At 38.8% G+C, this 14,771-nt stretch overlaps 1 protein-coding gene across 4 annotated transcripts in view; it reads right to left on the bottom strand.

Annotated features, from left to right (window-relative positions):
• The window catches only part of LOC106465050 (DNA polymerase zeta catalytic subunit-like), a 200,582-nt gene that overhangs the window by 69,042 nt on the left and 116,769 nt on the right, over positions 1-14,771 (bottom strand). For all 4 annotated transcript variants that reach the window (XM_022392860.1, XM_022392861.1, XM_022392862.1 and 1 more), the window contains exon 19: positions 6,463-6,604. In XM_022392860.1, coding sequence (XP_022248568.1) covers positions 6,463-6,604 — 142 coding nt within the window. The remainder of the gene's footprint in view (positions 1-6,462; positions 6,605-14,771) is intronic.

The following is a 14,771-nucleotide window of genomic DNA, read 5'->3' as shown; positions in this document are numbered from 1 at the left end:
ACTTTTTCTAAAAATCGTAACAACTAGCCCCGGTCTCCCCTACTGGAAATATAACATTATAAGTTATATGTGGTATGTAAATATCAGATATATGTCTCTCCTATAGTGTAAATTTCATATGAACCAAATTTTGAATATTTCAAAGTTCTGGTTTACAATGTTATAATTTTCCTACACCAAAAATTTATTTCAGTAGATACTTATCTCACATAATAGCTTTTCTCATTCAGTGCTGCCTTCTATATGTGCAATGTTTGCTCACCACTAGTCTTGATACTCCCACCTACCCCCACATGTTTACATGTGATACAGCTGTATTGTAGCATGCAAAAAATCCTCCATCAATAGGAGTGTGACACCCTCCTGGCACAGCTGACTCCCTCTATACTGTACAGCCCAATCTTCACTTTGCAATTAGGAAGAAAAATAGCACCGGAAGTGAGAAGGATGGGTTGGAAGTGTGAGAAGAATTAACTATCTATCAGAAATATATTTTTTGTGTTGGAAACTTATAATTTCTGATATTATACTTTCCTCTTCTTACATGATAGCTAGAATCCCACACTGAACTGGTGGAGGAACCAGCACAACTACATAAGCACCATTCGGAATGCACCCAATGTGATATGAATGGGCCCAGAAAAGTTTTAACATTTGAAAACAAAATGAATGTGAACAGGTGCCTTTTTGTTGACTGATGACCAATTTACCTTGTATCAAAGATAGAAAATGATACAAAGCTTGACAAACTGTAAGTAGCTCCAGAATATTTATGTGTAGAGCCAATTCATCCCCAAAATCAATGACCTGTGAACCAATAAATGCACCCTACCCAACCTATTAGAGAAGATTTTGTAAAAAAGATACAACTCAGGACAGGGATGCAGAAGAGGAACACAAGATGTGGTGCTGTTCCCATTGAGCCACCAGACTAGATTAACACACAGTGAGGGAGGGAGAAGAAAATGGATTTCCAGAGGATCATGAGCAAGATTCTATTGATCATGGAAAACCAACTGAAGAATTTACATGTGAGAATAACCCAAGGAAATGTGGGCTTCCATGGAAGATCAGTTCCCCAAAAGAGATGGAACCTTGCAAGCAGTGAGAGAAGGAGAAGATTGAGTTTTGAGAACCAAGAATTCCATCAACCTCAGTCAGACAGGAGAAAGCTGGGTCCAATTGAGACAGGAGTTGAACAACACTTCCAAAGGGATGAGGTACTGGGTCAGAATATAAAAGATCTTCTGTAACTTGATCAACCAAACCATATGAGCAGCCTCTTGAAGAAGTAAATAGGTGTGAGCAAGAGATTTTTATAGTAATGGAGCTAAAAGCAGGCATTTGTCCATATAATAGTGAAACCATAGATTGTAATAAAGAAAAAGACAAGCAAAAGCCCTGACCACCCAACAAAATACATAGGGTGCAGAAGTCAGACCAAATGGTAAAGCATGGAAGTGAACAAAATGAAGGCAACATCTGGAAGCTGTGCAAATAAAGACATGAAGGTAACATCTAAGACATCTAAGGGTGGCATCCAAAGACTCAGAATAAATGCCCACCAAAGAGTGAGGAAATACTCCATGGTGAAAGCAAGAAAGGTCAATGAAATGGTTGAGACTGGAGAGATCAATGACAGGATGCCAGTCTATGGGCTGCTTTGGAATTATAAAGAACCAGGAAAAGAATCCCAGAAAAGGGTGAGTGACAGGTACAATAGCGTCCTTGTGAAGAAGATCCCAAACTGCTATGGATAGAAGCTGGCAGGAAATTGAATCCTGAGAAAGAGTGAAAGGAATGGAGGGTGGGGATAAAGGAGTGGGGTTCAGAAAATTAAGACAGAGTCCTTTGGATAACACCAGAAGCACCCAATAATCCATGGTGAAAGCACTCTACAGGTGAACAAACCCAGCCAAACGTGCCCCAACCATACCAGAACAAAAAATATAGTCACCAGTGGAAAATAGGAGGGAACAAGTATCTGCCAAAACCAGTCATGGGAATGGTGGATAACCTTGGAGAGGAGATGGATAGAGGAGAGGTAATGGTGGAGGGTGGTAAGGGTAAAATGAAGATGGGAAAATTGGGCCTGGTAAAACTCAAAGTAATATTAGGGCCAGATACCCCCACCATAATCAAAGATTAAGTACTGTGAATATAGAAAAGGGAAGTCCTAACAATGATATGCCAATGTGTAGGAATCAGAGGAATGAGGGGGACAAGGTATGCTGACCCTGTAACACAACTGTGCTTTAAAATTATTAGAATGGACCCTGATATCTGGAGAGAGTGGGAAAACAAGACAATCTGAGGAAGAGGCAACTTGCAGGAGGGAAGGTGAGGATACAGGGGATACAGACAAAAGATAACATACCTGAGATACCATATCAAGGAAGGTAGAAAAAGGTCTCGGAGTGGCAACAGGTTTACACAGAGATTGCACAGTAAAGAAAGGAGGTGGGAACAGGCAATCCAAATCTTCATTATCCTGACGATGTTCATCAGGGAAAAGGTATGTCTGGTTTTGTGTCAGGAGACAGAGCAGACTGCCTGACTGATTTCAAGATGCAGGAAACAAAGACCAAAAGCTCCTCAGCAGAAACAGTAGAGTTCAAAGCCAGAGTAACTGCAGGTTGTGTTCAGTGGCAGTACTAACAACAGTAGTTGTTGAATGTGAAATTATGAATTCATAATTCAGAAATTAGAGTGGGAAATTCCCAATCAAACCATAAATTATCAAGATAATGTAGAGAAAAAAATCGAGGCAAACTCCAGCAAAAACAAGAGACATCTGCACACTAGTATGCCAAATTGAGAAGTGAAGATTGGGCTTTACAAAATGGAGGGAATCAGCTGCGCCCAAAGGATGTGTCGCACTCCTATTGGTAGAGGGTCGTTGCATGCTTTTCTGCATGCTACAGTGCAGCTTTACCACATATAAACATGTGGGGGTAAGTGAGAGTATCAAGGCTAGTGGAAGCAAATATTGTGCATATAGAGGACAGCACTGAATGAGAAAAGCTATTAAGTGAAAAGAGGTTAGGTATCATATTTAAAATCATGTGTTTAATTCAACCCTAAGTGTTATTTTCTATTGCAGCATCTAATTACAGAAACTAATTACTGCCTCACAAGATAGCTGTGCTATGATGTACTTTACCTTGTGCACGTGGGATTACTGTCACAATGAAACACAGATCCAATTTTATTATTTTTGAGATGCAGAGAGAAGGTGTATTGTAAAGCAGTTTTGGTTCTGCTTTCCCACCATCATCCTAATTCTGTTGTTTCAGTCATGATGAAAACTAGGTATCTCCCAGTTGCAAGAGGGGGGGGGGAGTGTATTTCAGAGGTAAGTCTTGAAAACATAAAATTCAAAGCAGGTTTGCCTTTGAACTATGAAAAGCCAGAATACATCCATTGAGAAGGAGGAGGGAACCAGAGAGAGATTCAGAAAAACTACTGGGCCCCCAAAATTTGGAGTCTTAGGCAGGAAGGTAACAATCTAGAACATGACAGTTGAAAATATGATCAAGCAGAGTTGAAGAGAATTTAGAGCCAGAGTATATTCAATGCACTGAACTAATGGAAAAATGAGTAGAAGACCAGACGCATAAGAGATTGAATAAATGAGAGTACTCAGAAAATGTATTCTTCTCAGCAATGTACTTCCTCACTCTAATTTATTTAATGTTTAAAAAAGGGGAATCTGGCAGTATGTATTTATCTGTGGAACCATCACATTCTCATATGTGGTCACAAGTGGTGTTGTAACAGGTATACAAGGTCAGACTGCAGTGTGTCATCCTGCATCAGTAGTGGAAAATTCTCAAAGGAGTAGACCAGTAATAGCTAGTACTGGACACACTCCCAGGAGTAAGGCCCACTGCATCTGATAAGAACTGCCAAGTCATGAAACCAGCCCAGTGAAGAGGCACCAATGGAGAATCAGAAAGATCCAGGAAGACCTGAGGATGGGCTCCACAACTGTAGGCCAGTGATATGATAACACCGAATAAGTTAAGAAAGATAAAAATATAGCAGTAAGATATTCCTCATCCTGACTGAAGCTGTAAGATGTCATATGGAGAAAGAAAGTCTCACTAACAATTCCTCAAATGCTATACAAGGTTGTACATGTGGTAGTGTGAAAGGTACCTGCTGAGGTATCCTCAGTCACCAGAAGAAATTATCTTTTCATGAAATACCAGTGCAGAGGGGTAATTTTATCTCAATTTAAAAAGATAACACTTTTTATCTAATTATCCCAAGACCATAGATACCCTTGTATTTGTAAAAAGAAGTGGTGGGCTGTATAGTGATATGTGGGTTACCATGCATAACAGAGATGTGGCCCTAAGTACATATTAAGAAGATAACAGAGAATAATTCACCTCCTAAAGATTCTATCTGGCTTGAAGAATCATAACCAGACATAAGTAACAAATTGTTAAGAGTGTATTGAAAGTCATCCATATATTTGGCTACAAAGTATTCTCTGAAGGGTACTTTAAACAAAATGCTAAAGACATCACTAAATGGCAAATTTGGCCAAATGTATCCCAAACTTTCTTGTAAGGTGTTCAGGAAAATCATGGTAAACAGCATGGATCAAGTGCACAAGCAAATTTCTTAATGTAGTCCAAGCAAGATACGAGTATGATTTGTTTTAACATTTAAATAACCTTTTCCAATACAACACAGAACATCCAGGAAGGAGGCAATTTATTAAGGAATTGGAGATAAACAAGATAAAATGTTAAATGTACCAACTTCAGAAGGTAGCCCAATAGGACTGATAAAGAGCCAGCAAAGATTTTCAGTAAGAACAGGCTAACAACTGAGTCTCCCATGAAGAGAATTGACCTATTGGGCAAAACACTGAAAAACAACAGCTGTGAGGTTATAAATGTTGAATGTCAGTGTGAAAAAAAAAGGATGTTCTAGAATGCTGAAAAAGGTCTTCCCATGTTGGAATTGTTTTCCCAAAAAAAGTCCATATAATAGATGAAATCATGGCTAAGCTGGTGAAAGTGAAGCAATAAGGAGAACCCTGAACCAAGGAACTTATTTTGGCAAGTACTCAAGGAAGAATATGAAGAGAAATATATGCATAAGGAACTAATCTTGGCAACTGTTCAAGGAAGAATGTGAAGAGGAAAATAGATATAAGGAACTGATCTTGACAAGTACTTGTGGAAAAACATGAAGAGGAAGGTAGGCAGATGGAACTAATCTTTGCAAGTACTTGAGGAAGAATGTGAAGAGCAAGATAAGCATAAGCACAAGGGAGTAGGTTCTCCCAAGACTGACTCTAGGTATTCAGCGCCAGAGAACTTGGATCTGGAGTCAATAGAGTGGAAAAAGATGGCTGAACAATGTTACAAGTACATTGATCATCAGAAGACCAACTTTTCACAAAAAACACCCAGAAACCAATAATTGGAAGATCCATTCCTAGGGGAGAAGTCAACAAACTAGAAAAAGAGAGTATGTCAAGAATGAGATAGGCTTGAAGGTGAACAAGTGAAGAAAGCTAAGAAAGCAGTGAAAGCAAAGAATGCAAGAAATGTAGGATACTGCATATATGAACTGACACAGAATGATGGTATACATGAGGCATAAATTCAAGACAAGCATGCTAAACAGTGTAACATACTAACATGATGAAGTGAGTTGTTGCTTCCTGAAAAGTCCATGTTTGTTGACACTATGACTCAACAAGTAAAAGATTTTCATACTTCGATGTAAGTCTGCTTGTTCTGAAGTTTATTTCAATATCTCCATCTTTTATTAAATAGTTTTCCTTTATTCACCCTTTTTAATTATATACATATTTCAACTTTAATATCATAAGACAGTCCTACCTAAAGATGTTCAGCTTTTAACCTATTTTTCCATAAGTCAATAGTGTTTTTCTTTGTATCAACTTCACATCAAATCTTATTGCTTTCCCCCACCTATAAGGAATCTCTACAATTTTACTTTTGGATATTAATTCACAAAATTAGTTATTGGGATCATCACGAAACTGTGTTTGGCCTTAGATTATCACAAATTAATATATTTTTTAGTAAGGGAATTTTTTACTTGCATTTGTTTAGGTATATTTTAATGTTCTCTAATGGTTATGTTATGTGGATCCTACAACCTGGTTTGTTGCAACAAACTGAATAAGACATGCTACACTTGTAACAATGTTACCCTCATACCCTTTGTTATTTAACTAGGCAAAAAGGGAGTGGGGAAACTTAGTAACTGAGATGTTATGAATGTGTCTTGTTAATAAGAAATGTTTATTTAATGTTAGGATATCAAAAACTATGGTCTAAAGACTGATGACAAAAAATATAATTTTAAGCTTTTTTTTAGGCAGTGCACTAACACACAATTTCTAAGCTCTACAGATTGAAAGTATTCTTAGAAACAAAAAAGTAAAAATTAACACTACATACATACCTGAGACCCTCGGCTCAAAACATCATAGAACTGAATACCAAACACACGAGCAAGTTCACTTGTTTTACCAATGATATCAAGCTTCTCTAGGAGTTGAAGATTACCTTGTACTCTGATTATAAAATACTCAATTACACGCCATCTGAAATTAATTCCAAACTCTATTAAGAACCAAATTCCCTACCCAGAAGTAGGCCACTTAAAACATATAGTTATGGATTTGAAACATCTTTTAAATGATTATTTGAAGGATGCTAAGGGACACATCAAACTGTTACTAATTAGCACCTAAACTCTGCTAGAATCACCATAATCATACACATAAACAAAAGATTAGAATGTATTCACTACCATAACTAGAAAAGCAGGTTATGTATGTTTATAAGTAATAAGATATTAAATTTAGGAACTTTTGGTCATGCAGTTTTACATCTTAAACTTTAAACAACCATTTGACATAATCTACAATATATTTAAACTGCATGAAAAAAAGCTCCTTCATAACTTCTAGAAATACTTTTCTGTAAATCTTGTTTACTTCTAAATGGCACATTCCATTTTAGTCTAATACATCAATCCCCATAACATTTTATATTCAACTATAAATTCATTTCCAAGATTACTATAAAAACTCATTTTTTCCCACCTAAATCATACCTACAACCTCTACAGTTATAAATCCACATGTACAAGGAAATACTAAAAAAACTGTATTTCATCTATATGCTTAAAAACAATAAGATAACATATAACATTAGCAACAAATTCATTCGACCAGAATAAAAGTTTAATGAGGGCAAAGTTAAGTAATTCTTTGAACTCAAGAATAATCACTTTGTCTTCAATGGTGAGCTACATGACCAAATAGATGGCACGGCAATGGGGTCACCATTAGGGCCAACTCTCACTAACATATTTCTTTGTCACTATGAGCATTTGTGGCTATACCCTGGTCCTGCTGACTGCTAATTTAACATTTTCCTAAATTGAAACATATTTCTGATACCTCTACTCACAAAAAGCTTTTCTCCACTTATAGTGCCCTCTATAAGTGTATATTTTCACTTCTCACTAGCCTTGATACTCCCACCTACTCTCATGCGCATTCACATGAGATATTGGCATGCTATTATTCAACAACCCTGCACCAACAGAAGTGTGACACAACTCCTATTGTCACTAATGCTCTCTCTTCCATGCAGCACTTAATCACCTCGAGATTGGGTGGGAAGTGTGAGATGAGGTAAGTATCTATCAGAAATACATTTTCAATTTCAGAAAATGTTAACTTCTGATACGATATCTTACCTACACTCACAAAAAACTAGAATCTCACACTGAGTTGGTGAAGGGTCTGCTGAAAATATGATACCCCTTTGGAAAGCACCCAAAGGTAGACCATGGGGTGTGCAAATAAATGGAAGGCAACACCCCCAAGGGAGAATGCACCACTTCTGAGCCAGGTATACTCTTTGCCCATGTGAAAATTGTGTCACAATAAAGGTGGAAACAATGGACGGACCTCCCCATCTTAATCATGTGTGCACATCCAACCTGACCATCACCATATCCATGGCCGGTAGTAAGATGGACAGCAAAGTACACATACCAGTACCATTGATTTCCTCCAAAGGATGATAGAAATGAACAGCCAGGGACATGGTAAGATGAAGAATTTGATGGGGAGAAACACAGAAAAGACTACAATTATGTAGAGAAAGGAAAGAATAAGCCAGGCAAATCAACTGGTGAATTAAATCCACAAGGATGAAGGGACTGGGAAGATTTCCAAGGAATAAAAAATGGGAGCAGGAACTACAGAAGGAATCAGTGTGCACCCTGTAACAATGGAGAGCCCTGACTGGACAGAGAAGACAATCTGGATTGGAAAGGTCATAAAAGTGTGATAAGGTCAAAAATTGGCAGAAAGGATAATCTGGGAAAATAACCACATTGGAAATTTGAAAGTTTTTAGTACACAGCTCCTAGAGGAAGATGAACATAGTGGGAAAACAAGGGTGGTATGAGTTGCAAAAAGCCAGTCTGCAAGGGCAGAAACTGGAATAAAGCCAAGCATGAAGATCAAGTGAACCGGGTGGACATCAGAGGGTGGGAGGAAAAGGGAGAGAAAGAGGATGTAACCCTACTAGTTGTCTCAGAAGTGGAAACCACAGAAGAGCCATCTAAAGAAACCTACTGAGAGTGATGTGGATGATGGAAAGGACCTGGGGAGGCAGACGATTGGGACAGTGGGCGTATAGGTATAGGCCTGTTCAATCCTGACTGAGAGCAACAAAAGTTCTAGTCAAAGATGTGAAACAGACCAAAACCAGGGGAGTGAAAAATTGAGATGAGCAGCAAAGGCAACCAGATCTGAAACACCCCAGTAGGCACAGAGTCCCCAAAAAATCCCATAGGTCCAGTGACCACTCTTTAAGAAGAGTCCTGTCAGGATATGATAAATGATCTACAAAAAATTTCAGGGCAATATGAATATGACAAGCCAACACAAGTATTTGATGGCTGTGGCCCAACACAGGGGTACCAGTTGCCAAAAACAGAGGTCTCTTAACTGAGTGCCCTCTGACCTGAAAATGTATGAGATGAGAGTTGAGTTGTTGGAAGCACCATCGCTGACTGGCCCTGTAGGGCCGGAACAATATGCTACAAAGCCCAACAAACTGTGAGGAGCTACCAGGGATTGAAAAAGAGAGAGGACTCCAAGCGAGCCCACTTCCCCAAAAATAGCCGAGTGACTAGATAAGCACCAAAAAAAGAAAGGGAAGCATGCATAAAAGGTGACTTTTGGTTGTTGAGGAGGAAGAGGAACACTTAGAGGCATGTTGTCCCAATCCAACACCAGACAAAGTCTGTTGGTAAGGAAGGAGGAAGGATGAGAGGAGCATCCAAGGGATTCCAAACAAAGCTCCACTGGACCCACCAAACCCACTGAAGGTGACAACTGTGGCCTTGATCAAGAGGAATGAGAACCTCTCACGCTGTGGGAAAAGGAGAGCTGCAAACTATAAGCTCCATAGCTCTCAACTGAAGGGGAGAAATTTGGATTTGACTGAAAGGGAATGAAGCAACATGCCAAAATGAACTAAGGACTCGATGTGGGTGAGGTGAAAGTCTCCACTTATCCCAGCCAACCAGAGCTGCTATACTTAGGAGAAACTGACTATGAAAGGCAAAGTCAGCCCATTGCCCATGTAAGGTGGAAAAGAAGTCGCTGGGAATGAAAAAAACAGGCAAATGTCCAGACCTAAGTAACTGTTAACAGGTCTCCAACTTACAAATAAAAAGGAGCTAATTAAATACTTAACAAAGCTCTGATGAAAAAGAAAAATACATAGAATGTAAAATAGTAATAGAGTTTACAACAAGCCCACACATACACACATTATAACCTGATAGAGTATAACAATTTTAATTGTTATTATACATTCTCCTCTGTATTGAATGGATGACATATGTGTTCCACATACTATGAATAAAGTAGATTCTATTTTGGTTGATGTTATCTTCGGGGAATCAAGTTCTCACTTGATTGAAATGAATTACAAGCTTCAACGTGGGCTATACCCTTCAACACCAAGTTTCAAATGAAGCTTTAGAACAGGAGCAAACAATCCCTCAGAAAGACATCCACTTCACTGATCAGCAGTTCAAAAACCAAGTATTTTAGATATTATGATAAGTTAACTATATTGGTTTTTGGGTTTATACATAAGTTATAATTTTCCTATACTGAAAATGTATTTCCAATAGGTACTTACCTCCTCTCACAAAATTAGCTATTCTTGTTCAGAGCATGAAGATGTTGAGCAAATGTTCGGACTACCCCACAGAAAACATAAAAGGCCAAAGCAAGCCCAAATGGTAGAGCTCGAAATTGATAAACCACCCCAAGATGGCCAAACCGAAGATAAGGAAGAGGCTGAGATATATGGAGTGTTGGCGACATCCATTTTGGTTGTCCATAAACCTGGAGAAAACACCCACCTCCAGGTGGGGAAAGACTCCATCATAGACTGGGGCAGGTTTATGAAGCATTTGACTGGCCTCCATTCCCCAGTTTTCTTGAGAACAACAAAGAGTCGGAAATAAAAACCTGTTGAAGGATGGAGAACAGGTTTGATGGCCTGCTGAGATAGCAATTTCTGAACTGCTTGTGACAGATGCTGACTGGTCATGGGATCCTGAGGAGGAGGTTAGGAAATGGGGAAAGTAGATATGAGAAGTGGAGAAACAAAGGGGATTACGAATCCTTCTGATAAAACCTGAAGAACCCATTGATCCTCCATGAAGGAATGCTAGCAATGAAGAAAATCAGCAATGTGAGCTACCCACTGAGTAGTCACTGGTACTCTTGGAGACATGAGGTGTGTCGTCGAAAAAGAAATCGAGGAGAAGAGGCACCCAGAGAAGAAGGGACAGGTAAGGGTTGGGAAAGGGAAGGATGGGAAATGGTAATAGGTGGCATATGGGGCTCTGACTGAGAAAAACGTGCAACAATATTGGTGTGGGTAGATTGTTGTTGGACTGATGCCACGGGTGGCTCTAGTGTTTCTGGGATCATGTCAATAACATATCACTGCAGAAATGGGGCCACACATAAATCCCGAAGATAAGTCAATGGTAAACGAACCTGAGCCAAAATCGCATTATGACCTAGAAGGTCCCAGCAACAGAGAAAACATGTATGCAAACCCAGAGCCGAAAATGACAAACAAGTTAGTGTGGAGGAAAGAAGGGAAAGTGTTTCCCAAGAAAACCCTTCAGAATTTCTGTGGAACCCAACCTGAAAGTTACAGGATGTTGCATGTTGAGCCACCAGAATTATGAAGAAAACATCTAAGTGGACAAACTCTCACTCCAACCTGAAGAAGCACAAAATGCAACAAATCGAACTTGAAATTATGGGCCTAGTCACCCAACTTGAAAATTACAGAATGTTACATGTGAGCCACCAGAATTACAAAGAGAAGGCAAGCAATATCCAACTAGACAAGTCTTCTCCCCAACCTAAAGAAGCTCAGAATGCAACAAATTGATCTCAGAATTACACACCAAAATCCTAATTACTCAACCTGGAAGGCAAGGTAACACCTCCTGCCCCCAGAATTATGATGTGGAACAAACAAAGTTCAACCAATGGATCACAGATGTGATGCTCCTTATGCGTAATTATGAGGAGTTGAGGATTCTCTTCCACGATTATTGAAAGTAAAAGAATGACCAAAAAGAAGGGCCATGTTCACATAACCAGATGATGAAGTGTCATCTCTGAACTGGAATTATGAGGAGGCTCCCACATAGGCTGGATCAGCTCCACACCTGACACCTGGGAAAACCATCCGGGGTTAAGGGTGGAAAAGGTATTCAGCTTTGCCCTTTTCTCCATAAGTGGAATAAAGAGTACAAACATCACTTAGGAGGAATAGACCTCTGTCAACCACTCCAGAATCTTGAAACTGAGAGTGGTAAGGTCTCCCTTGCTCCACTAGAAGAGGAGGGGTGACTCGTATTGAGGAGTCTTGAGGAACAGTGTTTTGGAGATATTGGAATAGAACCATGTTCCCTTCTTTGAAAAGCAAACCAACCATGATTTGTTCAATTCCAAGATTAGCAGGGATGGACATAGTCCCTTTATGCTTTACTCATTATAGTCTATGAGTAAAGTGGAAAACCCAGAAAGTCTCAAAAGAGCTCGATGCTACCAGGATTTTAGTTATCAGTATACAGGTAGCTAATGAATATTTGTAAAAGCATAAATGACCAGGCAACACTTGCCACTGAATGTGATTCAAATGCAAATGACGAGAAGGTCCCTGAAAAGGAATGAAGCTACTCACCTCTGTCATAAGGGAGCTGGGGCATGTAGAATAGCCATGGGGGATAGCAAAAACTCATTGAAGGAGGAGACTGCTAAATCCTATAAATAGTGCAATATAAAGATGGTATGTGTAATCCACATACTAGCCTGTACAATTCTCTAAAGTGGGTGAAGCAACAGAGCTGCCAGGGATATTAATATCTGTTGAACTTGATGAGATGAGACCCAAAGAAGTCTCTGCTCCTCCAATGAAAGACCTGAGAAAGCTATCTGAACCAATTGATGAATCCAACTTGTCAAAGTGACAGGGGATAAGTCTCGTGATGCCAAAGAGTGACGTGAGCCCTGAAAGCTCCAGTGTGTGCAGAAAACATGGAAGAGCCTGAACAGGGCATACAAATGATCTGGATTCAAATGGTTGTATAAATGGGAAATGGAGGGAATATAAACAAGAGAGAAAGCCTTATCTCCTTCCCTAGCTGCTGCATTTTTAGGTAGAAAGGACCTGTCTAGATACAACAAAATGTAATTGGAATGGTACAGTTTTCTGTGAACGTGAAGCACAAACACAGAAGAATATCGATGCCCTCTTGCCAATAACAGAAGAAAATATGATGTAAGTGAAAGATGATATAGTGAACATGACCCCAAAGGTTCAAAAGGTTGATGTTAATGCATGGAGAACCACTATGATATCCCGATTAGAAACCTGGAAAGGGCGACAAGGATGGATAACACAAAATGGTTTCAAAAGTAATGACAAAACTGGGGATGTAAAACTTTTCTTCTTAAAGAAAAAGGAAAAGTAGGTGATAAGGCAGCCTTATACAAGGCAACAGACAAAGGTGCCAAACCTTTGTCAAATGACCATGTCAAAAATTGAGAGACAAAGTGGCACAGATGGAAGCAAAGGGTTAAACCCATGTCTGAAAGACCACTGATGATAAGTAAACAATTTACTTTGATAAACTTTCAAAGAAGGATGTCAAATGGAATGTGTTAATAAGGATGCCACTCAAGATGTCAATCCCTGATGTGATGGCCACATAAAAGCCAGGTGTGAAATAAAAGAATGTGGACACTGCTGGATGAAAATGTCCAACTAAGGCTAATGTAACAAAAGTGGCCAGGAAGGAAGAAGCTGACACTCCTGAAGATACTGAAGTGGAAACTAGGGCTTACCCAGCTAATATGGTGCCACCAGAAGAGCTCAACAGGACCTGTAGCAAATCAGTGCCACAACCTTGGAGAGGAGACAAATCAGAGGGAACACAGAAAGATGTGTGGTGAAAGCATTGATCTGTGGTGTCCCTAGACAAGAGCAGATCCAATGCAAAACTTGAGGATGAAACATCCATTCCATAGGAAGAGCTCTGTTGGGATGAGATAACTGGTTGGCTACTAGATTATTACCCCTGGAACATGACAAGCAGGTAGAACAAATCGGTGTCTGTGTGCCCAAAGGAGAAGATCACTGTCCAAAAACAAAGATCTGGAGTTAGTGCCACCTTGCTTGAAATATAAGACTAATGTGGAATTGTCCAAACAAAGCAATACCACCTTTCCTCACAACAATTCGAGACACTGAGTCATAGCTCATTGAACTGCTAAAAGTTCTAAGAGATTGATGTGGAGAGAAACTTCCTCTACTGTCCAAAGTCTCTGGAAATCCACATTTTTTAAACAAGAACCTTTCATTAGGATAAAGCTAAAGTGTAGAAGGAGGTAAGTGTGTTTCGGAATATTCACTACTGTAAAAGTTTTCAAACCATGACTCTTTAAAAACTTTGTGATAAGAATAACATTAAAAAACATTCAAATGAACACATCAATATGTCTCGTGTTCAATTCATGATACCAATGTAAACACAATTCTTCTTTAATTCAAATCAATTAAAAAAATATCATTTCTATCTTCAGTCATTTAACAAAATTTCACTTATAACTTGAAATGCCATTCTAAGTTAATTTATTATATACAATGTCTTAAATCGTAACCATATTGGATTAAATAGAAAGAAAAAAAAAGAGTCAAATAACTGAAGAACTTCATAATTACACACTAAATACTAATTGTAATAACAAGAGTTGTTCACCTTTTTGCTTTTATAAGCCTGATTTTGCCACACAACAAGGCACAGACTGCTTTACTTTATCTTAAACTACTGAATATTTTCCACAACTATTCTGATAAATTTTATTATTCATTTCTTTAAATTATTTATTAAACATAATTAGATTATTAAGTGTTATCTACATCACTTTCAACGGGGATTTGTATTAGGCAGTCAAGAAATTAATGTAGCGTTTGGGAACACTTTCATTAACCATCCCCCAAAACATGTACGTCACGTATAATAGTTAAATGAACCACCTAAACGTCACGTTAGTGTAGCCTATATAAGGTGTAAAGTATAGTATACTGTAATCCTTTATAGTAATGGCACACAACTAGACACATAATCGGCAT

This window comes from Limulus polyphemus, unplaced genomic scaffold (assembly GCF_000517525.1).
Source record: "Limulus polyphemus unplaced genomic scaffold, Limulus_polyphemus-2.1.2 Scaffold1818, whole genome shotgun sequence".
Classification (NCBI taxonomy): Eukaryota; Metazoa; Arthropoda; class Merostomata; order Xiphosura; family Limulidae; genus Limulus; species Limulus polyphemus.
This window is presented reverse-complemented; position numbering and strand designations above follow the sequence as displayed.